General features: G+C 57.9%; 2 protein-coding genes across 6 annotated transcripts in view; both read right to left on the bottom strand.

The window, feature by feature from the left end:
* Positions 1-400: 400 nt before the first annotated feature.
* Positions 401-13,883, bottom strand: RHOT2 (ras homolog family member T2). Of its 4 annotated transcripts, XM_074597582.1 has the most exons (20): positions 13,779-13,883; positions 13,314-13,372; positions 12,061-12,142; positions 11,892-11,935; positions 10,538-10,591; positions 10,076-10,128; positions 9,439-9,547; positions 8,892-8,993; positions 8,325-8,423; positions 7,776-7,884; positions 7,379-7,499; positions 6,432-6,516; positions 5,139-5,284; positions 4,950-5,050; positions 4,747-4,877; positions 4,247-4,327; positions 3,928-4,050; positions 3,623-3,825; positions 2,134-2,209; positions 401-1,973 (listed from the first exon to the last, which is right to left on the bottom strand). In XM_074597582.1, the coding sequence occupies exons 1-20, from the start codon at positions 13,813-13,815 to the stop codon at positions 1,953-1,955; spliced, it is 1,836 nt and encodes a 611-aa protein (XP_074453683.1). In that variant the 5' UTR covers positions 13,816-13,883; the 3' UTR covers positions 401-1,952. The 4 variants fall into 4 exon arrangements, with proteins under 4 accessions (XP_074453683.1, XP_074453682.1, XP_074453685.1 ...); XM_074597581.1 differs by having other exon boundaries at positions 1,942-2,209; positions 13,779-13,881; XM_074597584.1 differs by having other exon boundaries at positions 1,942-2,209; positions 13,314-13,367; positions 13,779-13,857.
* A 106-nt stretch (positions 13,884-13,989) lies between these two features.
* Positions 13,990-26,803, bottom strand: part of WDR90 (WD repeat domain 90) — a 33,825-nt gene continuing 21,011 nt past the window's right edge. The window contains exons 29-43 of one of the 2 annotated variants that reach the window (XM_074598029.1): positions 26,252-26,394; positions 24,364-24,466; positions 23,753-23,874; positions 23,225-23,384; positions 21,625-21,815; positions 21,186-21,354; positions 20,707-20,818; positions 19,950-20,121; positions 19,028-19,150; positions 18,662-18,842; positions 18,081-18,211; positions 16,976-17,119; positions 15,715-15,834; positions 15,236-15,320; positions 13,990-14,413 (exon numbers count right to left, since the gene is read on the bottom strand). In XM_074598029.1, coding sequence (XP_074454130.1) covers positions 14,256-14,413; positions 15,236-15,320; positions 15,715-15,834; positions 16,976-17,119; positions 18,081-18,211; positions 18,662-18,842; positions 19,028-19,150; positions 19,950-20,121; positions 20,707-20,818; positions 21,186-21,354; positions 21,625-21,815; positions 23,225-23,384; positions 23,753-23,874; positions 24,364-24,466; positions 26,252-26,394 — 2,114 coding nt within the window. In that variant the 3' untranslated portion in view covers positions 13,990-14,255. The remainder of the gene's footprint in view (positions 14,414-15,235; positions 15,321-15,714; positions 15,835-16,975; positions 17,120-18,080; positions 18,212-18,661; positions 18,843-19,027; positions 19,151-19,949; positions 20,122-20,706; positions 20,819-21,185; positions 21,355-21,624; positions 21,816-23,224; positions 23,385-23,752; positions 23,875-24,363; positions 24,467-26,251; positions 26,395-26,803) is intronic. The other variant, XM_074598028.1, reaches the window with a different exon arrangement.

Genomic DNA, 26,803 nt, shown 5'->3' with positions numbered 1-26,803 from the left:
GTGGCACAGCCCCCGGAGCTGCGGGCATGCGGGGGGAAGGCGGCTGCAGGGAAGCGGGGGAGCCCCCAACCCCGCGTGGGGACAGGGACACAGAGCCACAGCTCCCAGGGACAGCCACCTCTGCCCACAAGATCCCACCAGAGCGACACGGGGACTCACCACCTCCTTCCCCATCTCTCCCCACTGGATGGCACTTGTCGCTTGGGTGTCCCCGAGCACCATGGAGCCCTGGGCCTCATCCCCCAGGGCTGGGCTTCAGGTCCTGCCCTAAATCCCTGTAAGCGTCCCCAAAACTGGGTGGGCAGCCCAGGCCCTTGGGGGTCACCTTGTTCACACCGCAGCCAAGGGAGGCCCCGGGCTTTGCAGGAGCCAGGAGACGCAGGACAACGGCGGGCGAGAGGAAAGTGTGTAAAAATTTATTTTCATGTAGAGAACAGACCCCCTAAAAGGGTATGGCTTTGCCAGACGTGGAGCGGTGCCAGGAGCAGGGTCAGAGCACCAGACACGGGTGGGGACAGGGAAACACCAGGGACATGGCCCTGGCAGGGGCCAGCAGCGAGGGCGATGGCAGCAGGTGCCCGACTGGCCCTGCCCGCTCAGCATTGGGGACCAGGCACCAGCGGGATAGGGACACCACCCTGGGACTGCCCCGTAAAGAGATGCTGGCTGCTCCCTGGCGGCTTCTCACCCCCCTCACCGGCTCCAGGCCACAATAAAAAGTTTAAAATAGACAAAACACACAGAAAAGCAGCTCCCGCTTTTCGCCTCGGCACTGCCCCACCAGCTGCCTGCAAATAAACCTACCCTGAGTGTGCTCCAAAAGCCTAAGAGCGAGTGTCACTGAGCCAGGAGCGGGGCTGGGCTCCCCCCCAGGCAGGATGGGAGCCCCAGGGGTGGGGGGGGAGCGGCACAGGTTGTCCTCGCTCTTTGGAACTTGGAGACAGGGACGCTGCCGGACTCCAGCCCCGGATTTGCACTGCACTGAAGTCACGGCAGCTGCCCGGCAGCTAAGGCCGGCGAGGAAAAAGCTTCCAGTGGTACCAGGAGATGCAACGCCCAGAGCCCAGGGCTCTGGGACCGCCTCGGCGTGGCCAGCGCCCCGCCGAGGGGACAGCAGGACAAGGACAGGCCGTATGGCATGGCGTGGCACCAGCTCAATGATGGCACTGCCAGGAAAGGCCATCAGCCTGCCCTCGGGAGCGCAGCGGCCACCCTACGTCCTCGCAGCCCTCCCCAGCTCACCAGGGCTACTGGGGGGCTGAGAATACTGGTGGCCATGAATACTGGTGGCCAGGGAGGGGGTGGGGAGGGGACAGGCCACACAACCGGGCAGGGGAGGAGGGCAGCCGGGCCGAGAGCCTGGCACGCTGCAGGGCTCCAAGTATTTTTGCGCAGAAACAAGCGAGAGAAGGGGCCTGCCAGAGGTGCCGGGTATCGCTCCCCCCGCCACCTCGCAGACGGGGCTGGGGGCTGCAGCCACAGCATCCCAGCAGGAGGGACCCCAAAACACAGCGGGGTGTAAGCGCCTGGCCCCCCACAGCTGCCTTCCCCAGTGCTGGCTGAGGGCACCAGGGACAGGAGATGGACGTGTGTCCCCGGGGACTGAAGCCGTGAGCCCGTTCCACAGCTCTGCTGCTGCTGGAGGCCCCAGGGGCTCCGGCAGTCTTGCCCCCCCCTCACCCCCGAATTGAGGGTACCAGCACAGCTCTCTGGAGAAGGGATGTACCCGGCCCAAGAGATACTGAAACACTCACGTTTGAGCTTAAAAACAAACGTTACCAAAAAAAAAAAATAATTAACAGAATAAAAGACGGGGATGATCCTCCAGCTGCTGGTGAGGTGGAGCCCCCAGGTAGAGCTGCATGGCCCGCCCCCGGCCACGGCTGGGCAGGACGTGGCAGAGAGCGGCAGGTGCCGGGGGATCTATCCTGCTGGTGCTGGGAAGTCCGGTTTCACTGGTCCTGCAATCCAGGCTGGGGGGAGAGGGAGGATTTCCCACCAGGGACCAGCTTGAGGCAGGGCCCCTTCACCGGGGCGTCGTCGGGGACAGGGAGGCTGGTGTCACGGGGAGGACGGGGGGGAGGGCGACTCTCATTTGTTCTTGGCTAGCACGCGGTACAGCGTGAACCCTACCAGAGCAGTCACCGCCGTCCCCAGAGCCACCCGCAGCCAGAAGGACGCGGCTCCCAGCTCCACGGCGTTCAAGTGGCTGCAAGGCAAGAGAGAAGAGGGCAGTGAGGGAAGGGCACAGAGAGGGCTGTCCCAACGCCAGGCTCCCCGACAGCCCACAGTGCTCCCCCTCCCTCCCCCCACCCCGGCCAAGAAGGAGGTTGGGGTGTCCCTGGGGGGGCGGACAGTGACCACGGCGCAGCTCCAGGCTGGGGGAACACAGCCCAGCTGAAGGCAGAGAGCACCAAGAGGCTCCCCACCCCGCGAGCCACAGCACCCGCGGCTCATCATCATCATCGTCAAGCCAAACGATGGCTTCCCGCCCCACTGGCGGGACAGATGTGTGGCTTTACCCTCCCACGGTCTGGAAATAGCACACCAACACCTAAATAATTAGTAGGAGCAAGGAGGTACGTATCTTCCTTTCTAGGTCAAGCTGCTTTTACAACTCCAAGTGCAAGGAGACCCAGAAGCGGGTGCAGGCGGAGACACCGACCTCAGGGCAGCGAGGGAAGGCAAGGGGCCCAGTCCTGCCCGCGCGTACACATTCCCTTCCTAAACACGTGCTGGCCTGCATCAATGTGCTCCTCTCCGAGGAGGAAGGACGTATCCATTATTCATTCTCCACTAAATCGGGGGAAAACAGCCAATCCCTAGCCCTCCATTACGCCGTTATTTATTTATACCACATACCCTAAGATATATTAAGAATATTTAAATTTTAATACCGCAGAGGGGGGTGGGGGGGGGGAAAAGTGTCAGCTCTAAAAATAAAGTTGTTTATTGAAAAAGAAGCTAGAGGGAAAACCACTCACTAGTAATCCCATCCTGCCTTCCAATGCACCCACGCGTTCTCCCCAGGAGGGCTCTGCCCCCGGCGTTGCGCCAACCCACAGCTTTCAGCCCCCTCCGGCCCTCGATGCCACAGGCAGACGCGTTCTCCTTCCCAAATCCCCCATCCCCTGCTCGGGACCGGCCTGGCTGTCGCCCTACACCATTAGCCAGCCCCTTTCAGGTGCGGTTCCTCCCCAAAGGGAACCCGTGTGAACGGAGGTCTTGCTTCACTGACCCCTTTTTCACCGTGATTCACCTCATCAGGAGAAAATAGCTGCCACCCCCCTCTGCGGGCCTCGGCAAACAAGGCTGGCTACTCCCCTTCAGCATTTGTCATCTTAAGCTTCAAAAATCAAAACTCCCGTGGCAGGATCTATGTAATAAATCCGCCAGAGACACAAACAAGGCAGATGCGAGCCGAGTCTGCTCCGCTGTCTCCGAGCAGGGCAAGAAGCGGCCCTTTTTCTTCAATGACTCGGATGAGCAGACGACACCGAGAGCTTGAGAGAAACCAAACCAAAAGCACAGCAGCGGAGGCAGGGTTCGGACACAGCTCCCCCCTGACCCCCCGCAAGCTCTGCTCCCAGCCGAGAGTCCCCTCCACGAGAAAGATACTAACGGGAAGGTGGCGGCGGTGGCCAGCTTGGTGTAGACGGTGGTGCCAGGTGGCCCCTGGCCGTGGCAGGAGAAGAGGAAGGGCGGCGGGAGGCAGTGCTTGTAGCAGAACTCGGCCGGGGAGAGCCCAGGCTGCTGACTCGCTTCTGGCAGGTCTGTCTTGGAGGCCACGAAGACGCAGGGGATCTGGCTGTCCATGTAGTGTTGCTGCAGGAGGGAGAAGAGCCAGTGAGGGGTACGCGACCGGCCCCTGGGAGATGTGGGGCTGCCACGCAAAGGCTGACATCCCACAGGGCCCCTGCCAGGTACCTTATAAATACTGGCACAGTAGCTGAAGGATTTGGGGTCGCTCAGGTCATAGATGAAGCAGGCGACGTCGCAGGCTGCATCCGACGGCTTCATGAACTTCAAGTCGGCGCTGACCTCATACAGCTGGGGCAGGAAGGGAAAGGATACGTGGCACAGCACCGTCTCAAGGAGATTTTCTTACACCAGAGCACCAACTGTGCCAGCACAACCACAGCCACAGCCAGGGGTGCCAGGATGGCGCTGCAGCAATACGGGGGGACACAGCCCAGCCCTGCCACGAGCCAGACGCAGCAGCGATTCCCTCCTCTCCCTGACTTACTATAAGGTATTTTTCCTGGCCGTTGACCTGCACCGTGTTGATCACGTAGAGGGATGGCTCTCCTGGGTTCTCCCTCTGGGCCTACCACCAATAAAACACCCATCTCAGACAGCAGTGCTTGGAGGAGGGAGAGCGTTTCACACTGCCCCAAGCCCCTGGGGCGTAACAGCCACTTGAAGGCCAGCCACCAGATGTGGGGCTGTTTGTCACCAGCAGGGAAAGCCAGCATCACCCGGGAAAGGCAAAGCCCCTCCAGATCCTGGGGACAAGCAGAGGGAACGAGCCCACGCCCTTAAGCAAAATTAAGGACATAAGAGCCACAGCAACCGGCACCAACAGCATGAAGCAGGGTGTGAAGCCCTTTGCTGGGACGCCGGGGCCTCGCCGTGGGCAGGGAGGTGCGGTCACGCAGCAGATCGCTCAAGAGCCTCCCAGCTCTGCCTCCTGCTCCACCAGGACCCCCTGCTGCAGCGCGGCCGGAGAGGGGAGCAGCCACTCACCGCCAGGCTCCTGCCGAGGAAGGCCTGCAGGAAGGCGGACTTGCCTGCGCCCCTGGCTCCCAGCACCTTGCAGAGGAAGACGTTTCTCTGGGTCTGGCCTTTCTCCAAGTCGATCCTCTTCTCCCGGGTCACTGGCAGGAGAGAGGCTGGGTGAGCGAGAGGACGGAGCCGAGCCACGACAGGAGGGGAGGGCATGGCCGTACCCGTGAGGGCTTGTGTCTGGGAGTCCTGCTCCGAGAGGATAGGGTAGCCCAAGTAGCCCAGGCACTCCAGGCAGTGCCGCACATCCAGGTAAGCCACAAGCCTGGAGAGACAGAGCGCACCGAGAAGCCGACAAGGTCAGCAAGGGCTAAACGATGTGACTAAAGTCAGGGGAGAGGGACTGAGCTTACGTCCACTGGCAGAGGAATCCATGCAGGGAAAGCAGGCCTTTATCAGTGGTGCATACCGTGTTGTAGAGCTTGGCGCCCCAGGGCACGCAGGGGAAGACGCTGAAGAAGTTCTGCAGCTCTGTGGGGGAGAGGGCTCCATCCTGGTCCTGCCAAAACAGACCGGAGTCAGCAACTGAGGTGGGGCACAGCCCACGCATGCACCGGCAGCTCTCTGCAGCCACAGCAAGCATTTTCGGGCTCCAGAGAGGGTCCCCAGCACAATGAGCCACCCTACTTGTTGCTGCAGGATGACACAGGGATGCTTTCCACGGCAGAAATGAATTGCAAGCAAGGCCAGAGCTGCGTGAGCGTGCAAAGAGCCTGTGCCCCAGGGATTCCTGTCACTGCACAAGAGACAGGCTGATCCTGCTCTGCAATGGCAGCTGGAACCAGTGCCAGCCCTGCTACTGGGCAGGATCCGTCCACACTCACCCCTGAGCTTGCCTGGGGCCAGCCACCCCACAGCAGCCTGCGTTGGTCCAGCCCGGCCTTCCACGCTGCAGGGCAAGGTCTGTATGCAGCCACTGGGCCACTGGCCACCAGCTAACCACGTGCCAAGGCAGCACCTTTGGGCTGGTGTGCCACGGGGCCAGGCCACAGAGGACTTGCCTGCATCTGGGCACACAGGGACGCGCATCGACTCCGTGCTGCAATTCCCTGTGGCTACAGAGCTGCTGTATCCCAGGTGCACACCAGCATCTGAAGGACTAGTCCAAGCAGGTGCTTGAGGAGCCAATACATCCCCTTCTCTCCCACTCTCCAAAAAGCCAGAGTATGGCACAAATCGGTTGCTTTTTCTCCCTCCCTCCAGCCTGGCACACCCTCCACAGGGCTGGCAGCCGTACGGATGCTTATGCATGGTCTGTGGCTGCAGGCTGGCAGCTGTGTCTGGCCTTCCCTGCCACCCCGCGTGCCGCAGCCAGGCACTATGAGGGGCTACACCAGTTAGATGTTAACTCAGACCCATTCCCTGAAGGCCCAAACCTTACCGGCTGCCCTTTGGTCAAGGGTGGCGACCACAACCCCATGGCCTAGACACGCCGGTGCCATCAGACCACCTACAGCTCGCTGTGGCCACCTCCCGCTCCCAAAGCCTCGGCAAGAAGTCACAAAGGGAGCGCCATGGCAGAGGAAAGCCCTTCACTACCACTACGTCTGCTCCCTGGAACAGAGGGGTGGACAGGAGAGCACCCAAACGTGCAGAACTGGCTGAGAGCATCCCCTCCCCAGGCAGCTCCACCGCGCGCCGCCCACCTTGTCGTGCTTCTCAAACAGCCGCTGCAGGAACTGGTAGCCCAAGTGGTTGAGCTCCGTGGAGCAGCCGGGAGGAACGCGGAACCTGTCGGAAGAGAGCCAAGTGAGCCTCCTCAAGCCCCGAATGAAGGGCAGCATGTGAGCGGGTCTTTGGCCAAGCCAGATCTCACCCCAGAGCACGTAGCTCCCCACTCCCTCCCTGCTCAAGGCCAGCGGTTGTCTCCAGGCCTGGCTATTCCCCAACACAGCCCCTTGCCTTGGGGACGCCTCGAGGGTGACAGTGACCTCTCCTCAGCACATCCACGCTGCCCAAGCAGCCGGGGACACGGTGTAGCCCTCGCTCTGCCTCGTGCCCGGGGCTTCAGTAGGGCACAGCACTACCCCCGGGGTGCATTCCACCAGCACGGGCCCAGTCGCCTCCCCTCGCAGCCTGCTGCCTGGGGAGAGGACGAGGCAGCTCACAAGCCAAACCCTTTCATTACTGCCAGATCACCACCTCCGGGGTGGCAGAGAGCAGAGAAGAGACAGCAGCTGCAGAATCAGCCGGGAGGGTTATGCTGACAGCTCGCTGCTTCTGACAGAACCGTCCTGCCTCAGCTCAGGCACAGACAGAACAGCCTTCAAAAACCCCTTGCTGATGTCAAGGGAAGTCAGGGACAGGCCTGCATTCCCCACCTCCTTGCCTGCCTACGTCAGAGCCAGCAGCACAGTCAGCAGCTCCAAGGCCCATTGTATTTGTCGCCAACCCTGGGTGTCAGCTCTTGCCCAGAGGGGAAGATAAGGAGTATGAACCTGACCATGAGCTAAGGGTGTGGATTCAGCCTCAGCTGAGGAATGCAGTAGATCTCAGGGTGTAGAAAGGAGCCAGCAGAGGTGCTGGGGTGCCCCAGTTGCGCACCACGGGGATGTCACGCCCTGCCCACCCCACTCCATGGCAGGATACGCACTGTGGGTGGAGATAGTCATCCGTCAGCTCCAGCTCGTCGTCGTACCCAAAACGGCGAAGGATGGTCCAGGTGGTCTCGTGCCGGCCCCTCTGGATGAAGAGCGTGTTGAGGAAGAGGAAGCCTGCGCGAGAGATCAGGGACACAGTGGGGCCAACCAAGCACTCAGCCTCAGGGATCCACTCCTTGGGACCACGCTTTCCCTGGGAAAACAAGCTGCTTGGACAGAGAGCTCTAGTAGCCACAGCAGGCTCAGGCTTGCTTTGACAAGAGGGACTAATTAGGCTTGGAATGAGAGCCAGGAGGCTCAGCCTGAGGACAGGGCCCCTCACAATGTGCTAAAGGAGATGGGTCCCTCCATCCCTTGCTTGGAAGGGGCACAGAGCCCTTGTGCTGTTACCGTTCAATGTCAGGCCGTTGTCCTGCACCCCGTCCGTGGTGTTCTTCCACACAACCATCTTTACGTCCTCCAGAGCCTGAGGAGCCAGTGGGTTTCCAAAGCAGGACTTCTACCTCCCAAGAGAAAGAAGGTCATCATCAGCAAAGCACACAGACGGCCCAACCCTCTGTCTCGCTAGCATCTCTCTCCCCTGGCACGAAGATGGTGTTTCTAGGAGAGAAAATCCACCCAGCTCAGGGATTACGGGTTTAGACCCTACTCCTCAGCATCCCAATAACATATGACTCTCAATATCTCCAGTCTCCTGCTCTTCCCACTGTAGGGCAAACTCAGCCCAAGCTTAGTGAAGACAGAAGACCCGTGGATCCTCATGTGCTTGGAGATGCACCCTACGGTGCTTTCGCCATACTACTTCAGAAGCACTGAATGCAAAGACGACGGCTGTGTCAGGAGAGGGGCAGCCTTTCTGCCTGGTATTGGAAGGAAAAGGGACTCCAGGGGCTTTCCACAAGGGACTGGGGAATATCTCAGCTCCGCAGCTGGCCCTACCTGGAAGTAGTTGAGTTCATCATCACTAAGGATCTGGTTGTTATCCTGGTCTGAGAGGCTGAAAATCCGGGTCAGTGCTCTTGCACACGCAGGTTTCAGCTGCAAGGGAACATCCACGGTGACAAAAACAGGGCAGCACCTTCAGCCCGGCCCTTCCTCCTGCCTCCTGAAACCCCAAGTGCAGAGGGACTCCCTTCCTGCGTTGGTCCAGCATCACAGCCACCTTGGAGCTGGGAGTCAGAAGCAGGACAAGCCACAAGGAAGGTTTCTCCTAGACCCTTCCCACCATGGCTAACACATGGTCTGGAGCACGAGAACTTCCACCCCAACACACCCCTGGTCTTTTCATATCTCTCTGGCCTGGATGTTCTCAGCTGGCTGCACTAAGCATGGGAGATGGGTATTTTCCCCTCCATCGGCTCCCCCCAGGGGTACCGTTTTCCCCTTGTTCTGGCTGCCTTGGCCCAAACTTTCCACCCTCCTACGCAGAGGCAAAAGCACTGCACCAGGCCAGAGCGCTGTGACGGGAAGGAGACTGCTCCAGGGGCCGCGAGAGGTGCTTCCCACCTGTTTCTCCTCTGGGTCGTAGAGGGGGGCGGTGGGGTGCAGCACAGCTTTCTGGGCATAGTAGAAGAGCTCAGAGATGTTCTTGAGGTTCTTGGCAGAGCACTGGGGATTCAAAGGAAGAGAAAACCCTGTGAGCGGGGACAGGCGATGGGCCGGTGACAAGGAGCAGGAGGAGGATGATATAGGCTCCCCAGGCCAGACAAGTTGAGCATCAAAGCACAGAGCAGTGTCTGTCTGACACTGGGAAAAAAACAAAAAGGAAACCTCCTGCTCATGCTCTGGCTTTGCTGTGCCCATTCCAGAGCCCCGGAGCCAACACCAGTTACAGCTAGAGAGCCAGAGTGGGCAGACACTGAAACCCACTCCCCGCAAGGAAGACAAAGGACAGAAAGCCTAAAGCACAGGCCCCCAAGACCCAGACAGGGGCACCTCTGCAGAGCAACGTTAGCAGGGCAGATCTCCACAAGCACGAAGGCTCCCTGGCTCATGCCAGACAAGTGCTCCTAGCCCTCAGGGAGGCTTTGCAGAAACCCCCCGGTTCCCTCACCTCCACACAGGTCTCAATCTCTGAGAACTGGTTCATGATGGGCAAGATGACATCCATGGAGCTCCCCATCTGCAGGTCCGACTTGTTTCCCACTAAAATAATGGGGATCCTAGGGAAGAAAGACAGAGTATCAGAGAGGATGAACGAGGCCACCCCTCTCGTGCTCCCGGGCAGCAGGCTGGGGAGCCTCCCCACCCTCCTCTGCAAGGTCCACAGCAGCTTTCCTGCCTCCCACGGCTGGGAGCATCCATCTGGAGAAACAGACTGCCTGATCCCGCTTACGCTTTCACCCAGCAACAATATGTTCAGGAGCCTTTAATCCAGCACAGCAGCCTTCTGCCTAAGAAATCCACACACAGATTGCGGCTTCTGTGCTCCCATACTCCCTTGGCAGCCTCCTCTCCCTGCCTGGCTGAGAAGAGATCAAGGGAAGAAGGAACCCTCTCCTGTAGCCCTCTGCCTCAACTAGATCTGCGAGGGAGAAAAGCCCCCACATTCTTCTCCTGCAAGTGGTCTGGCCACCCACCGCAAAGCTGGTTTGAACTCAGTAACCCCAGGAGGACGAGAGGGTGGTGGGCACCCTGCAGCCTCCAGAATCCCCCAATTCCGCACCCACGGACCACACCACACACGGTACCTGGAGCCCTTTTCGACTCCCCCGTTCACCATGGGGATCCACTTTGTGCGAATCTGAAAGGTGAGCACAGGGAAAGGCCCGTCAGGGCTGCCTGGGGAGGGAGAGGCAGCTCCCAGCACAGCTCCCAGCACAGGCGCCGCAGCAGCCAGCAGGGCCCGGCAGCCATCTGCTCCCCGGCATTCCCCCGCACCAGCAGGGAGAGCAGACCAAGGAATGCTGGATGCCAGCAGAAGGATGTGACAAGCCTGTTGCCCCATTGCAAGTGAGGACAACAGCCAGCGTGGCAGCAAGCTTGGACTGTGCTCAGCCTGTCTCTGCTTCCAGGGGTCTCAATCCCCAAATCCCCGCAGGGCTGGGGGCCACCAGTACCCACCCACACCAAACAGCCGTGGCAGCAGAATAGGACCCTCTGGGTCTGCTGCCGGAGCAGGGCCACTTGGGGCTCCGCAGGGTTCCCATTACCTTCTCGATCGTGGCCTCTTTGGTGACATCGTACACCACGCAGACCACGTTGGCCTGCAAGAGAGAAGCGGCAGAGGGTGGTGAGCGAGGGTCCCTGTGGCGCACCCACCGCAGCGGGGAGGCAGCCCGAGCCCGAGGCACAGCCCTGCCATAGCCACATGCCAGCCCCACGGCCAGGCAGCCCTGGCCCTTGCACTGAAACCCAGCAGCAGTGGCCGAGCACACGTGAGCGTGGCCACGTACACACGCCCTCCGACAGCAACGACTTGCCCGCTGTCAACACAAGCTCTACAAGGGGCTGCTCGGAGAGAAGCCTCGCTCCTCTGCTTCAGTCCCTGTCCAGGGAGCTGCTCTGAGCGCTTCTGCTTCCACGCCTGACACCCGGCTCCAGTTCCCACACCTCACTGTCCCCCCATGATGGCTCTGCCCATACCCTGTGCCAGGCCAGTGGCCACTGCCCTCCTCCCCTCCCCAACCCCGTGCAGACAGCACTGACACCAACGCTTTATTTGAAGCAGACAGGAGGGATCACTGGCCCTTTCAGGAGAGAGTTTAGTGCTAATCCCGAGGACACACAAGGGTTTAGGCAGGATTTCCCAGAGCCATTTTAAGCCTCTGTATACTCTTGCTGTCTGGGCAGAGGGAGCAGGACCCCCGTGCCTGCCGGCCCACCTCCTTGGCCATTAGCCACTGAGGTGGAGGGATTAAATAGCTTTGCTCACATGAGACACACAGGAGAGAGAGAGTTTTAATATCTGTAATCAAGAGGTCCTCTGTGCAGAGCTGAGGTTAATCCCAGGGCAGAGAAGAGCAGCTGCCCCCCCGCAGCCAGCCGGCTGGATTATTCCTCCACGGCTGCTCTGAGGAATGTGGGAGCCCTTGTCCCTCCCCTCCCAGTGCTCTCTGGGGCTCCAGCTCCCAAAATGGCTCCTCTGTGCCACTGCTTCATCAGGCAGCCACAGGAGCCTAAGGTAGGGAGCAGGGGGGTCTCGCCTGAGATCAGCAACTGTTTTTCCCCTCTTCTGAGTCCGTCGGGAACATCCCGGGGCTAAGAGCACATCAGCTGCTCAGCAGCCTCATCCACCTCCTGGTGGGCAGCGAGCTGCCCCCCACCGCTCTCCTTCTGGAGGCTCCCCGGAGGGCTAGGACAAGCCACATACGACAGCTTACAAGACAGAGGAGGATTAAACAAACCTCTAAACAAACCGATAGCATTAATCCACAGATAACCAACTGCCTGCGCAGCTCTGGGTGGCTAATGGGGAGAGTGAGCAGCCACGTGTCACCTGCCAGCTGCAGGCCTATGGGCACCGCAAGCTCCTGTCCTGCAACACTCTCGTCCAGCCCTGCTCACCTTAGCAATCTCCTCCTGCAGCTCATCCTCCGTCTGCTCCGACTCTGGACAGGGAAGAGAGCCATCACCAACCACCCCCGGCAAGCAGGGACTCCTTCCCACTCCCCTCAGCCAGGCAGAGAAGGAGAGAAGTGAGGCTGGCAGGGCGCGAAGAGGGACAAGGCCCTACCTGAGTAGTCCACTATGTGCGTGGGGACCTTCTCGGGGGTGACATCAGCCGGGATCGTGATCTCCTCCGCACGAGGGGGCACCTGCAAAGCCAGCAGACTCTGTTCCAGCCAGCCATACCAAACGCAACTGAGAGGACGGGTGACAACAGACTTCAGATCCCCAAGCAACCGCTGCCCAGCGCCCTCCCTGCCAGGTGGGATGAGGTCCAAGATCACAGATCACTCTGGGCCCACCAGGCTGCAGCTACGGCTCAGTTTACTACAGTTCAGTCTTCACACACAGTGTCCTTGCGGTGAAACCTCCGCCTGCCTCCCAGCCTTGAGCCCTCCCTCAAGACACAGCTCCTGATAGCGCAGAGTCCTGCCAGGGAAGCCAGCTTTCAGACAAGTCAGCGCTGACGCCTCCGCTACAGCTCCGGAGATAAGCCCTCAGCACTCCCCCAGCTCTCCGGCCTGACCTCTTGGCAGCTGGGAGAAGCACTAAGCTGATTGTGCGGGCTTTGCTGCGAGAGCATGGCAAGTTGCATGGAGCCGGTCCTCCCCCAAGCTCCCGGAGCTGATGCTTCCCCGGCGCAAACATCACAGAGGGCACCATCTGCTCGTGGGCAGTAGGAGAAGCCAGCTGACAGCACAGGGCAAACATGCCCGGCCATACCAATGCTGACTCCCCATCCGAACCGCAACGGAACAGTGACCTGCCAAGCCAGAGGCCCCAAGGATCACATGCAGGCAGGCTGGACGTTGCTCCTCGCAGATGGCCCAGCTCAAAGCATCAGGCGCGTCCCCAGACACAAGCAGAAGGGCAGGGAGAGTGGCTCAGCCCCTTCCAAGGGCTCTGTGCTGCTGCCACCAGAGCAAGGCCGGAGCTGGGGAGCAAACAGCTCTGCCATGCAGGGCAAGGCTGGGCCCCACAGGCTGCTGCGCTGGTGGACGCAGAGACCCCCAGCCCCAGTGTGCTGGCCGCAGCAGCGGGGAGCAGGGCTCTGGGAGGTACCTACACCCCTCCCCGGGGCAGATGGCACCCCAAGTCAGGGATCAGAGCACAAACTGGAGCCAACGCCATTTCAGATGGAGCTCTGTGTGGTCCTCGCAGGCTTAAGCTCACTAAAACCATCCCCGTGGCTGTCACCAGTCTCCAAGGAGCTGTGTGCTTTGGACAGCCCCACCTCGGGCCAGTGCCTCTGGGGACAGAGCCAGCCCACCGCTGCCTGGCAGCGCACCCAGCAGGCCAGGGCTCCCCCAGCACACTCACCTCTTCGGGGAACTCCTCGCCCACCAGAGCCATGATCAGAGATGTCTTCCCCACCTGGGCTAGGAAAGAAAGGGAAGAAGTTGGCACCGGCCCGGCGATAGGAGCCAGCAGCCAGCGTGAATCACAGCCACGGGGCAACGCGGCGGGGCAGCCGGCCGGCGACGGGGCCGGCCGTGTCCGTGCCCTGCGGGGAGCCCGGTAAAGCGGCTCGGCATTTCAGCCCGGGGGCTGCTGAAGGGAACCCACGGGAAGGGCCCCGCCCGCAGGAACCGCCAGAAACGGCGGCTGGACGGCACCGCTACCGGCGCCTTCACGGCGGGGGTCAGGTCTCCCTGTCACGGGCGGGCCAGGCCGCTCCCCTCCGGCCTCCCCCGCAGGTGAGGCCCTCCCGGCGGCGGGCGGCACCCGGCGGGTCCCAGGCCGCCCCGGGGGCCCACACCCCGTCCCCCCCGCCATCCGCCTTACCCTCCCCGAGCAGGAGGATGCGGACGTCCCGCTTCATGGCGGCGCCGCCGCCGCCGCTCCCGGCGCCGCCGCAGCCGCGTCCCCCCCGCCCCTTCCGGCCACACCAGCGAGCGGCGGCGCAGAGCGGCGCGGGCAGAACGGCGCCCCCTGGCGGGCGGGGGCGGCGCACAGCACCCACCCCCTCCCCAGACACACACGCACCTGCCGGCTTCAGCTTTCGTTGTTTTATTAATAAAAAACAAAACAAAACAAAACGGCAAATGGAGTCTGTAAAACACATCGCGCAACCGGCCGGGCCTGGCCGGCGGGCCCGCCGCCGCAGCCGGCTCCCCGCAGCCCAGGCGGGGAGCGCAGGGTGAGGCTGGGGCCTGGTTGGGGCCTAAGCTGGGGCCTCGCCTAGGAGGCGGGGCCGGCCCAGGGGAGCCGGGGGCCGGTTGCCCCACTGGAGAAGCACTGCCGGTCCAGGGGCCTGCCGGCTCAACTGGCCGTGAGCTCCCAGAGGAGGACGGCGCTGTGGGAGGCCGTGAGGAGGCGGCGTCCGGAGGGGGCGAAGCGGCAGAGGTGGACAGTGTCATCGTGCCCGGCGTAGTCCTGCGCCTCACTGGAGGGGCAGCGCAGCAGCCGCAGGAGCTGTTCTGTGGGGAAAGGAGGGGGCTCAGTGCCGGGGAAAGGGGGCTCCAGCGCCCTGGGGGTTGTCCCTGCCATCAGCACCATCCGCAGTCACCCCCTGGGCCCTCTCGCCCCTGCTGAGTCAATATGCTGAGCGACAGGAGAGGGCTTCTTGGCAAAGCAAGCAGGCAATTAACAGCTGATAACGGGGAGGGAGCGGGACAGGGCAGCTCCACACTGTGTGTCAGACTCACTGCAGCAGCAGATGCAGCTCTGCTGTCGCGCACCCCCCTGCAGTGCCCAGCCCTGGGCTCCTGCAGCTCTGGGCCAGGCACGGAGCTCACCTGCTCTCAGGAGTCGCTGTCAGAGCAGGATGGACAGAAGTGCAAACAGATACAAACAGCTACAGGAGCAAAGCAGCCCTGACAGGGGAAGGGTGCTGACCATCCCAGTGCTGGGGGAAGGTCCCTTGTGCCTCCCGGGCTGTAGCTCACACAGCCACAGAGCTGTTCACTCGTAAACGGAGATGAAGACAGCCCTACAGACCCCAAGGAGTCATTCCAGTGACAAGTCTTGCTCGTTGACAAACAGGACTGAGCTGATGCATCTTGTTCCTGACCTATGAGTCTTCCACAGCTTTCTCCTTGCCCAACACATACCCTGCCCCGGAGCAAGGCGGCTACTCCCAGCCTGCTGCTCCCGTAGCTCCCAGGGTTCATGTCTCTCTCGTTTAAAGGAAAAAAGGCACTTGGTTCTCCCCGCCACTTGCAGGAAGAAGGGGAGATCCCTCGCCACCAAAGGCAACCTGGGGACAAGGCAGCCTGGGCAGCAGGGCCTTTGGTACTCACCGCTGAAGCCGACTGCCATGAAGCGTGCGGCAGGAGACAGGCTCAGCGATGTGGCAAAGTACGGCAAGGAGATCTTCTCAACTACCTGCGCTCCAGCAAGAGAAACACACCAGCACCTCAGAAACGAGCAGGCAGGAGACCAGAGCTGCTGCAGGGAGAGTCATTAGGAGGGTAAAGGGCTCCTCTCAAAGGGGAGGCTGACAGATGCACAGCACTTCCCCGAGCTCGGAAACCTGCCAGAGGCATTGACTTTGCAGAGACTCAACTCAAAGATTTAGAGATCGTTAGCGCTCCTGACAGCGAACACCTTCCCCTCCAGTGGGATGGAGAGGCGGCAGGGCAGCAGCAGGGACTGGCAGCCTGCCCAGACGCAGCCCGAGGCAGGGGCAGGGCCCTGCCGCTCACCAGTTACCTGGGCCAGACTAGGACTTTTTGAGAAGAAAATCTGTTGCCCTGAGCAGCTGCAGGGGCACGAGTACCTGTTTCTTGCGCAGACTGTAAAACAGGGCTTCCTTCTGCATCCCAAAGCCGACGTAGACCAGGGTACCGGGTTCCCAAGGGCAGAAGGCGGCCAGGCTGGGCGGGAGGCTGCCGAGGCCCTGGTGGGGGGAAACCAAAGGGAACAAAACTGAGGTTAGCTTCTCCAGCCCGACACAGTGGGGACAAAAGGAGAGCATGGAGGGACACCAGCCCTTGGGCTGTGGGTGTCCAAGCAGTGGGAAATTGGTATGATGGAGGCTGTTTCCTCCCTCTTGCATTGCCATCTCAGACACTCTCACGGCAAAGAAGCAGGGAGCATCCATGGAAACCTGAAGCAAATTGTTTACTGTCATAGGAGCGGGACACGTGAGCTTCCAACAGGTTGAATTTCCACTGAGGCATTATTGCTATATGGGCTCGAAAGCGGGATTGGGTTACGGATCAGTTTAACACAAGAAAATAGGGCCCAGAAGATAGACCTTTAGTGGCGGATGCAAGATGAATCCTTCCCGTGTTCACTGTGGGGAGACCTGTAGTGAGTTTCCTTCATGGAGAGGAAACCCATCGTTTTGGAAACAAACAGGAGAAACATTGACAGAACCCAACTGCTGTACGGAGCTGGACGGTGCTTGGCCCTGAGGGTGGCAGGCTGAGGCACCTCTGCTTGCTCCCCAAAAAAGACCCAGCTCCCTTCTGCATGCCAATGTCACCTGTATTGGGGACCATCTCCACATCCTCTCCGATACAGACCCTCCTCCTGTTCTAGCAGGTGTCCCCGCTGCCCAAATCCCACACCTGGGTGGGAGCCCAAGCGTTCTGCAAAGCATCACAAACACGCAGGGCTCAAGCATGTGGCTCTGTGAACCCCGGACCGGGCTCCTGGCTCTGAATATTCATGCTCTTTGGGAGTGTCAAAGTTAGCAGCACGCTCATAATTAGATCTCTCTTCTGCGCTCTGCGCTCGCTGCTGCCTGTGCTCTGTTTTGCGTGGCAGGGGGGTGTCAGCTCTTTGCAGATGCAGTTTTTGATTCCTCGCGCTTACAAAGTCAGTGCTTCCCGGGGGTTAGGCACTGCTGCAATTCCCGCTGCCTTTCGACACGCAAGAATGTGCACTGACAAGGTACTACGAAGATGACTTTCCTAAGCACACACTCTCTTTGGCCCCATCCCGCTCAGAGCCTTGAAGCATCCCTCCTCCAGCTCAGCTGGTGCTGAGACCCATGCCACGAGCGGGCAGGGGCTGGCAGGTGCCACGCTCACCTCAGGGCCAGCAGGAGCCGGGAAACTGAGCCAGTCGAGGAGCTCACACTTATCCTTCAGCCAGTCGGAGGCCCAGACGCTGACCCGCCGGTCCGAGCTGGTGGCCAGCCAGAGCTCGCCTCCTTCCACCCCAAAGTCCCGGTACTACAGAAGATAAAAACAACGCTGTTAACTCTGGCAGTACAGAAGCTTCGGATAAAACTGCTGCTAGAGCTGGTGGGAACACAGGCCTTATGCGGTAGGGGATCACCGCCAGGATTAACCTCCATTACAGTCCCTTAGAATAAAATAGGACGTGGTATCGGAACCGGTGGTACGCTCTGGGCTGAAAGTGCCAGCAGAAGAGGCTGCTGAAAGAGGGGTGAGCACCTGGCTGGAACAACACAGATCCCTTCCCCTGAACGCCCTCCAGATCTGCACATCTCCCAGGGGAGTGCTGGCAGATATCGCGTGTCCCCTAACAAAGTCCTTCAACCTAAAACCGAGGAGGATCTCCTAAGTCTAGGATTACCAGGGAACACAGCCTTGCAGCATGGATGATTTTAAAGCCTGAGAATTTAGGCTAAATTATTCCCATTTCTGCTGCATGAAGGAAAAAGACTCTCCGTGAAGAGAAGGACAAAGGAGATGCTAAAACCATCACGCTGTTGCACAACCAAGTCTTCCTAGCTCCACAGAGGAGCCAGCTACACACGGGAGGCCAGGCTGCCAAGGAGCGATGCGGGGCAAGCACGCTGAGCCCTTTTCCGGGGGCACAGCGGCTGAAAGCTCACAGCCCGGCTGCTTTCAAGGGGTATTGCTCTCCGAGAGCCCGTGGTGCAGGCACACATCACACCTGCATGCAGGTGTGTCTACAACAGCCACCAAAGGTCCCCCCGCCTGCAGGCACAGCGTCACTCGGGATCGCACCTGCAACGCCCGCGGCTTTACCCCATTGAAGATATCCCTGGAAAAACTGAAGAGAAGTTACTGGGAGGGATGGGGGCCTGAAGAGGAAAGGCGAGAGACAGCGAAGCAAACTTGTTGACCAAGCCAGCCACACTGCTGCAGTGACACACAGAGAACTTGCTCCCGCGCAGCGCTGGGGCAGAGGGGGAGGTCTCACCTGCTTCCTGGTGCACTGGAGGACAGTGATGGGGGAGCCTTTGTGCTCAGCGAGGATGTGGATGGTCATTCCGGTGCGAGGGCTGCTGACAACCACGAGCCCGTCCTTGCCCCCTGATAGGATCATCTCTCCTGCGGGCAGAGGAGAGAAAAGAATGGGACGCTTCTTGTAGAAGAAAAAGCCCATAGCAGAAAAGCCCAAGATTGCGGGATACCAGCATCCCCAAACACTGTGAGAAGCTGGGAACATCTGAGTCAAGGGCTGGGTAAGGTGAGATGTCTCGGAGACACCCACTAAAACACTGCACTGAAGAAGAGCTGCTGCAGATTATAAGCAGGAGGACACAAAGGCATGTTTGTTGTACCCGAACCCCTTTGCTATACCATTGCCAGTACACCTCCTGTGTCCCATTTACCATGCGCGCAGCTGGCAGCTACCAGAGCTCTGACACAAGTTCTCTGGTTCTCCCTGGCCGCAGGTTTTTGGGCAGGTCAGCAGCACAGAGAGCAGCTGGAGGTCAGGGTAACCAAGCCGCACTCCCCAAGGCAACATCTCCCCACTGGTACAACGGGCAGCCTCACCGTCTGTGGAGTAGGCAATTGCCGTCAGTGCAACGGCATGGGGGTGCATTTTCAGCTCCATCTCTGTCCTGGAAATGCTGAAGACGCGGATGGTGCCATCGCTGTAGCCTGCCACTACGTGCTGGCTCTCAGCTCCCCATGCAACGACGGGATGGGGCTTCCAGGCCAGGCACTGGCAGCTCTGCAAAGCAACCAGGGCAGAGATCCAATGACACAGCGAAGATAAGCAAGCACACTACAAGCTCCACCTGCAAGCATTTCTCTAACTTTAGTGTTCTCCACTAAGGCACAGCAGTCCTTGCAATCCCAAGTAGTGGACTGTGCCCTCTGCCAAGACGAAAAGCTTGACGTACCCCAAACAATTACCTGGTTGAGCACCTGGAACTGTACCACCAGCTCCATGCTGCCCAGAGACCAAATCCTCACGCTGCCGTCTTCCCCGCACGTTGCGCAGTGAGTCTCGTCGGGGCTGAAGCACACTTCGGTCACCTGCAGTGGGAATGGAGATGGGGAACTGGGGCCCTACAAATGCTGCAGCCGGGAGGACATCAGCTCCTCTGCCCTCTCATCCCCCAGGACCCCTCTCATGGGACACACCAAACAAGAAGCCCCAGACCTAAAGGAAGGTGGGGTGCTTTGGTTTTGTGCTTAAATCTTGGGCTGACAACTAGACTTGTAACGGAAACCAGTAAACCTAACCCCAAAGCTAGAACCAGGTGCTACGCAACACAGGCGTAAGTAAAATACCTTCTCCTCTACCATTTGAAATCTTTTTTCTGTAGCATAAAGGTACCCCAGAGCAACAGCAAGATTCAAACCAGTCATTCTTCACCTGTTGGTGGGGTTTTTTTGTTTGTTTTTTTTTTTGTTTGTTTGTTTTTTTAAACATTTTAGGCAAAGAAAACATTATCCAGTATGAATGCCCAGCTAGCGCACGGAAAGCAGGCAGCAGTGGCAGCACTCGGGAATGAAGCCTTAGTGACTGCAAAAAACATTCTCCCCCTCCAGCAGAAAGGCCCAGCGCTGCTCCCAGGCGGAGGCTGTTAAACACCTGAGGCTAGAGCAGATAAGCTCAGACTTCTTGAAATTAGACTCCTCAGGGTGCAGAGTTCTCTCTAGACTCCTCCGTGTGTCCCGTCGGCACTAGCGAGCCCTGCAGCTGCCTGACCTCTCCCACGGCCAGACCAAGGAATGCTTCTGCAGCCCCAGCACGCTTCCCAGAGCACGGAGAACGCACACGGCACTCCCTGCTCCGTGGGACGAACCACCCCGGCCCAGCCCCTCTAACCTTGTTCTTGTGGCCGCTGATTAGTCGGATGCTTGTGCTCTCCGTCCAGTTGATGTACCACAGCGTTCCGGCCGTGGTGCCCACAATTCCCATTTCTAAAGAGTCATCAAAGGCTGCACTGACTATTGTCCCGTCGAGGGTAATCTCGTGTTCTAGCAGGACTGAGCTAGACCTGGGGGAAAGGAGGATGCGAGAGGGACTGGCTCGACTGTTGGAACAGCCACTCTGCCTCCTTTAAATGCAATTTTCTAATAAGCCCAGTCGTGTATTTGCAGCTAAATGGCTCGATGAGGTGCTCCTGTACCTTCAACAGTGACTACCATTACATTTGTGCTGCAACCATCTTTTATAGGAAAGAAAGAAAACAGGGGATGCAATAGCATGACAGAAGAAACAAAGGCAATATGTTTTCACAAATTCTCTTAAAAAAAGCTCCTACAAATCACCGACACAAACTTCAGGCGTGATAAACTCCCCTCATTTCCAGTATTAAGAGGGTTCAGCTACCGGTGGCAAAAGTTCAGTAAAAAGATCCAGACAGAAAGAATCAGCAGTCACGGGATGGAGAGGAAAAGCTAAGGATGAAGAGCAACAAGGAGCAGCACGGTTGCAGGCAGAGCCGCTGTCTGTGCCTGAAAAGCCACCTCTCAGACAGGTCCTGGGAGCTGCCAGACGAGGGGAAGAGCATCTCAAGAGCACAGAGCGTTCTGGAGATGGGGGCGAGCACGGTGGGGACGCCGGGGCCACGATCTCCTACCTGGCATCGGCACCTTTCAGCCTCAGCTCCTGCACGGCGGCCACTGCCCACAGGCGGATGCGTTTCGTGTTGCTGCCGCTCACCAGCCTGTCGCGCCCACACACCAGCACGCCTGGGATGCCACAGGGGAATAAAGGGCAGCCATGAATATCCGCCGCTCTCAGCCATCACCCAAGGCGTGCTCCTGACAGCCAGGCCACTGATTGATCCGGGCAGGGCAGCTGGGGTCTTTTACAGCCCAATACCCAGCGTTTTTACAGAGTGTAAGTGGACTCCCCCAGCTCTGACAAAGAAACTCAGGGAAATCCAGGGAAACACAGATCCATTGCCACCCCATGCATCTTGTATCCGACACAGCAAACTGGTTTTCTGAGCACAGCTGAAATTGGAAGCCCTGCAAGCTCACCGCTATTCTCTCCTAACAAGTTCCCACAGAATTTGTTACAGCCCTGACAGACGCCCGGGGCATTGGCACCCACCGATCTCGCCCTCGTCGGCCTCCCATGTCATAAAGCAGCAATTAGTTTCAGTGTCCCACACGCAGATCTGGCCTGAGTTCGTCCCACTATAAAGAAGACCATCATCACCATAACAGAGAGAGGTCAGCTCCACCGGCCCTAGCACGTCCGGGGCAGGGACCCGATGAACCTGTCGGAGCACATAAAACAGAGACATCAAAGAGAATATGGTGCTTACCTACATCAGAAAAAAAAAAACCAACCTCCTACCCTCAGTTTATCCAGTTAACACCTCAAATACAACTGAAAGCCACTCATGGACAGCCAATGTGATCTCAATGAAGAAAAATTATCAGCTCTCACAGACTTGTGAAGGCAGAGCCTCCATCGCACTCACCAGAAGCTTAGAAGTCAGAGATGCTGACCAGAAATTTTAGAAGAAGGTAAAACTGAAGTTTACCTTGAGGTTGACATCAGCTCCCTGCTGCTCCAACAGCCAAAACATCATGGCTCCCTTCCCCACACAGGCCAGGTCTCTGTGAGAAAAAGGACTAAAAGCCACGTCATGGACTGGCTCCGAGATACAAGTCGATGAGATGAGTTTGTAAGTGTAGGTATTCCACAGAGCAATGGTTTGGTCGCTGTAGTCCCCTAGGTAGAACATGAAAGAGGGTAGGAGGAAACCCTGCAGCCTGAGGATACTCGCAAGCAGACACCCTGCACGCACCCATCAACTGTGTTGCCCCCTTGTCCAGTTGGTTGGAGACAAGTGCCACGAACACTGTCCCAGGCATGGACACGGCTCCTTGCGTGCTCAGCAAAAGCTGCACGATGTGATGGGTCCTCATCCAAGCTGAGGACAGAGGACGCTTTGTGCTGGAGGTTGTAACAAATCTGGCCCCGCAGCAGGGTCTGCAGCCAGCATTTGAACCGGCCGATGGCTGGCGTGGTAGGGATTGCAGCAGGCAGAGCAGGTCCTCTGCTGTTTCTACATCCTTAGGAGCTACTGCACACCTCAACGTATGCCCCACACAAGCCCTCCAGCGATACTCTGCCGTCCGGGCTAACAACAGTCTTGATGTAAGAAAGGGATGTCACCTTTGCTGAGGTCAAAGCTGAGATGGGAGCTGACTGTGGATGGAAGCCACCATATTTGGGTGGCAGCAGAAGGCACTGGCCTCAGTGATGGCAAGACATCCCCGGCTCCCAGACAGCTCCGGAGGACAGTGCTCTCCTGCTGCCTTTCCCAGGCTCCACAACCACAGCGGAGCCTTTTGGCTTTTCTCCGCAGCCCAGACTGATGCTGGAGGAGGAGGAGGGCTCCTCTCCCAACGCTGCTCCATGGAGAGCACACAGCTCTTTCTCTCCAGCACAGCTTGCTTTTTTCCAAGGGCAGACTCACCAGCCCAGAGAGAGCGAATTGCCTGCTCCGCAGGTCCTCTCTCATGCAAAACAAGAACTTACTAATTGCATATTTGTCCTTTAAATGTCCCCTGCCTAAACAAAACAGACAGCTTGAGCGTCCGGCTTGTGCTGGCATCGCCGCCTGGCAGGAGGCTCACAGTTTGAAGCCTGGCTACTTCTATGCGACTCCACCTCAGCAGCAATAAGAAGTCCAGAAGAAGGCTTTTCCCTTTGGATACTACATATAGTAACTGCAAACTATTTACCCAGGTTTGACAAGCAATAATGAGGCAGGAGAAAGATGTAACTTCGAGAAAAACGAGCTAGCTGGGGCAATGAGAAAGAACTGAAGGGGAGCTGGAGGGAGCCTGTGGCTGAGACGCAGAGGGTGCGTGCTTCCCCTCGAAACGCTGCTGACAGCGCCCTGGAAGCGCGTTTAGCTGCAAGGAGTGGCTCTGCGTGTGGTCATTACTCCCAGGAGGACCCGAGATCTCTTGCAGTTTTACATGCTGCGTTATCCATTGTCCCGAGGCTACCGAGCAACAGCTTCATACCCACGAGCCTGGTACCCGTCTCGCAGGTATTACACATCTTCCTCCCATGAGCTACTCTAGGGTGCACTCCTGCACCCACACCCAGCGTTCGGGTATCCTCACCTAGGGTGACGAGGAACCTGTCATCCCGAGAGAAGGCCATGGCTTGTACTTGCGTCTCGTGATGGAAGAGGCTTGCTGTGCAAACCCCGTCCTGGACGTTCCAGATGCGGATCTGACAATGGGAGTCTCCACTCCTCTTTCCCGAGGCAGAGGCAAGAACCTAACAGAACAATACGATGTCACTGAGACCTTGGTAAATAATTAAGAGAACACTTCATCAGTTAGTCTTAGCAACTATTAGTCTCAAATTAAAGTGATGCGGTTGGGAAAATTCTGCGAGAACAGCCTTCAAGCTGACGGCAGGAGGGAGTTGTGGCATCTCCCACAGGAAGGGAGCAGCCTTCACTGTCACACTGCGCCACCACAACGGAGAGCTAGGCTCCAAAAACACTTATTGTATTTCCATAACCCCAGGTCTCCATGCAGCAGGCAGAAGCAACGGACAAATGGGATTTTAGTCTGTGACATTCCTTTAGCCCAAAGCGACACAGAGAAAATCCATCCCGGGGCGGCAGCAGCCTCTCCTACCTGGGCATCGTGGCTGAGGGCGAGCGTAGAGATCTCCTCTGTGTGGCCAAGCCAGTGATTCTGTGATCCTGAGTGCAGGTCTTCAACCACGATGACGCAGCCACAGGTGTAGGCGAAGAAGCCTAGCAGAGGAGGAGGAGGAGACGGGATGTTTTCATGGAAAGGCTTCACATGCAGCACCCACTACAACCTACAGTGCAATTCAGGAAAATTCTTTATTTTTTTCTTTTTTTTTTTTTTTTTTGCAGTAATACATAAAAGCTGACATTTCTACACAGCTTGTCAGCATCCTCCCCATCAGGCCGAGAGTGGAGTAAGGACAAATCTCACGTCCCCTAACCTGGGCAAAGCAAAGCTGTTGGGCATCACTCCGGCCTGGAGAAAGGAGGTAAGATGGCCTTTGGGAGAGCTTTCCCTTCTGCTCTGTCCACTCAAAAACTGAAGCTTGAGTCTGCCTGTATCAACTAATAGTTACCAATAGCAAAGAATTGGACTTCACCAACACAAAGAACCCCTGTGTTAAAGTGAAGATCCCAACCCAACAGCTACAAGATCATAACCTTGGCTCGGTACACACACCTCCCGCCCCTCCAGAGCCTTCCCGGTGGTACCTGTGTCCGGGTTCCACACCATATTCCCTCTGCCGTTCCCGTTGTAGCCAATCACTCCTTTCAGCTTCAAGACTTCACTGCCAGCTGGAGGAGATAAGAAATTCTGCAAGAAATACAGACACTGGCTTAAAATAAGCTCTAGAAGGATAACCCGGTCAGGTACATTCAACACCCACGTCAGAAAAAGCGTGTGTGCAGGCCCAGACGCGTACTCACACACACACAGAGTGCGCAAATCCTGCCAATATTCACGCAATTCGAATTCAACGCATCACCGGATGAATACCAAAGCGCACGCTTATAAAAGAGAAACCGCACCAGCAAAACCAGGCGCAGATGCTTTCGGATGGGGCACAAAACAGGCTGGCAGCGACTGCCCAACCGATGAGCAGCTGCTGGTCATGCTGGGAAAGAGTTCAATGGGTTTTGCTGACTTGGGGATGGAGATATTCCAATAGGAAGACAGCAGAGGGGGAAAAAATGCTACCAGGTGGAGGGACAGGGGAGAGAACTGAAGGTGCAAGCTGAATGTAGCTTTTCTCCCAGCACCACAAAGAGCAGAGCTTAGGAAAATGTTGAGTTAAGTTTCTGTTTTATTATTGCTGTGTTTGTTAACAGAGCGAGAGCTGTGCCTTGACTATCTTCACTACGCTCAATGGATTGCCTTCCCCAGCCTGCTCTGCCAACGCATCTGCTCGCAAATATGGGTGCGTGATGAATCACTCCATTGCTCACTCGTCTTTCGCTTTCAATAGTGCATGCCATTTCCATTTCTTTTGAATAAAAATGTATGCAGATTTGCTGAACAGAAAAAGAGTTGATCACAACTCACTTTTTACTAGTCTGGAAAGAGCTGCCTGTGGAGAAGAGAGGAGGACTAATGTTAAGGGTTTCTAATTGAACATCAGGCCCTGGGGTGTATTTCACAGAATCACAGAATGGTCAGGTTGGAAGGGACCTCTGGAGATCACCCAGTCCAACCCCCTGCCAGAGCAGGGTCACCCAGAGCAGGTGGCACAGGAACGCGTCCAGGCAGGTTTGGAATGTCTCCAGAGACGGAGACTCCACCACCTCTCTGGGCAGCCTGTGCCAGGGCTCTGCCACCCTCACAGCAAAGAGATTCCTCCTCATGGTTAGGTGGAACTTCCTATGCTCAAGTTTGTGCCCGTTACCCCTTGTCCTGTCCCTGGGCACCACTGAAAAGAGCCTGGCCCCATCCTCCTGACACCCACCCTTTCAGTATTTATAAGCGTTGATAAGGTCCCCCCTCAGTCGTCTTTTTTCCAGACTGAAGACACCCAAATCCCTCAGCCTTTCTTCATCAGAGAGGTGTTCCAGTCCCCTCAGCATCTTGGTAGCCCTTTGCTGTCCCCTCTCCAGCAGCTCCCTGTCCTTCTTGAACCGGGGAGCCCAGAACTGGACACAGCGCTCCAGGTGCGGCCTCCCCAGGGCAGAGCAGAGGGGGAGGATGACCTCCCTCCACCTGCTGGCCATTCTCTTCTTGATGGACCCCAGGATGCCATTGGCCTTCTTGGCCACCAGGGCCCATTGCTGGCTCATGGGCATCCTGTTGTCCACCAGGACTCCCAGGTCTCTTTCCACAGAGCTGCTCTCCAGCAGGTCACCCCCAACCTGTCCTGGTGCGGGGGGTTATTCCTCCCCAGGTGCAGCACCCTACACTCGCCCTTGTTGAATTTCATAAGGTTTCTCTCTGCCCAACTCTGCAGCCTGTCCAGGTCTCTCTGGATGGCGGCACGGCCTTCTCCTGTGTCAGCCATCCCTGACAAACTGCATTCAAGGAGAGAAGAAAATGGAAATATTTTGGAAAATTTGTCATTTTTGCCCATTCATCACCTGCCCAAGGAACCAGCCCTGGCAGAACTCTCACCTGGGGGAGCACCGATGCCTTAAAGCGAGGAGTGAAATGCCGGTAGGAATCTGGGCGGACAGAGCACTGGGACTTGGGACTTTTGGTCTCCTTTCTGGGTTCTGCCACGGAAAGTAGAAAACAGTCTCGATGGGATGCTGTTCCTGGGAATAGTTCGGGACCAGCAGCTACGTACAAGGCAAAACTCATGCTGTGGAGTCACACACGCTCCTACACGACTTTCCATAGGAAAAGCACCAACTTTCCAGGAGCAAAGGACGAAAATCCATCTTCCCCCCATCATCCCCACCACACTGCAAAGAGCCTAAGGGCATCCACATGGCGTGCCCTTGGCATGGCTGCGAAAGCACAAGCCACACAGCTAGAAAAAGGTCTTTAACGAGAGTGGCAGAGACATAGTTTTATGTTGAAGCTTTCCAACCAGCGCTGCCTGGGGCTGAGTGCTGGCAGCTGCCTGCTTCTGGCAGCTCGCCACAAACTGCTGCAGCTTTGAGGCCGTGCATCTATTAATAGAGACATCGGGAGCTTTAATTTCAGACGGGTTTAATAGAA

The sequence above is a fragment of the Larus michahellis genome, chromosome 8 (assembly GCF_964199755.1).
Source record: "Larus michahellis chromosome 8, bLarMic1.1, whole genome shotgun sequence".
In the NCBI taxonomy this organism is placed as follows: Eukaryota; Metazoa; Chordata; class Aves; order Charadriiformes; family Laridae; genus Larus; species Larus michahellis.
The sequence above is the reverse complement of the archived record's forward strand: the minus strand, read 5'-3'. Positions and strand labels throughout refer to the sequence as shown.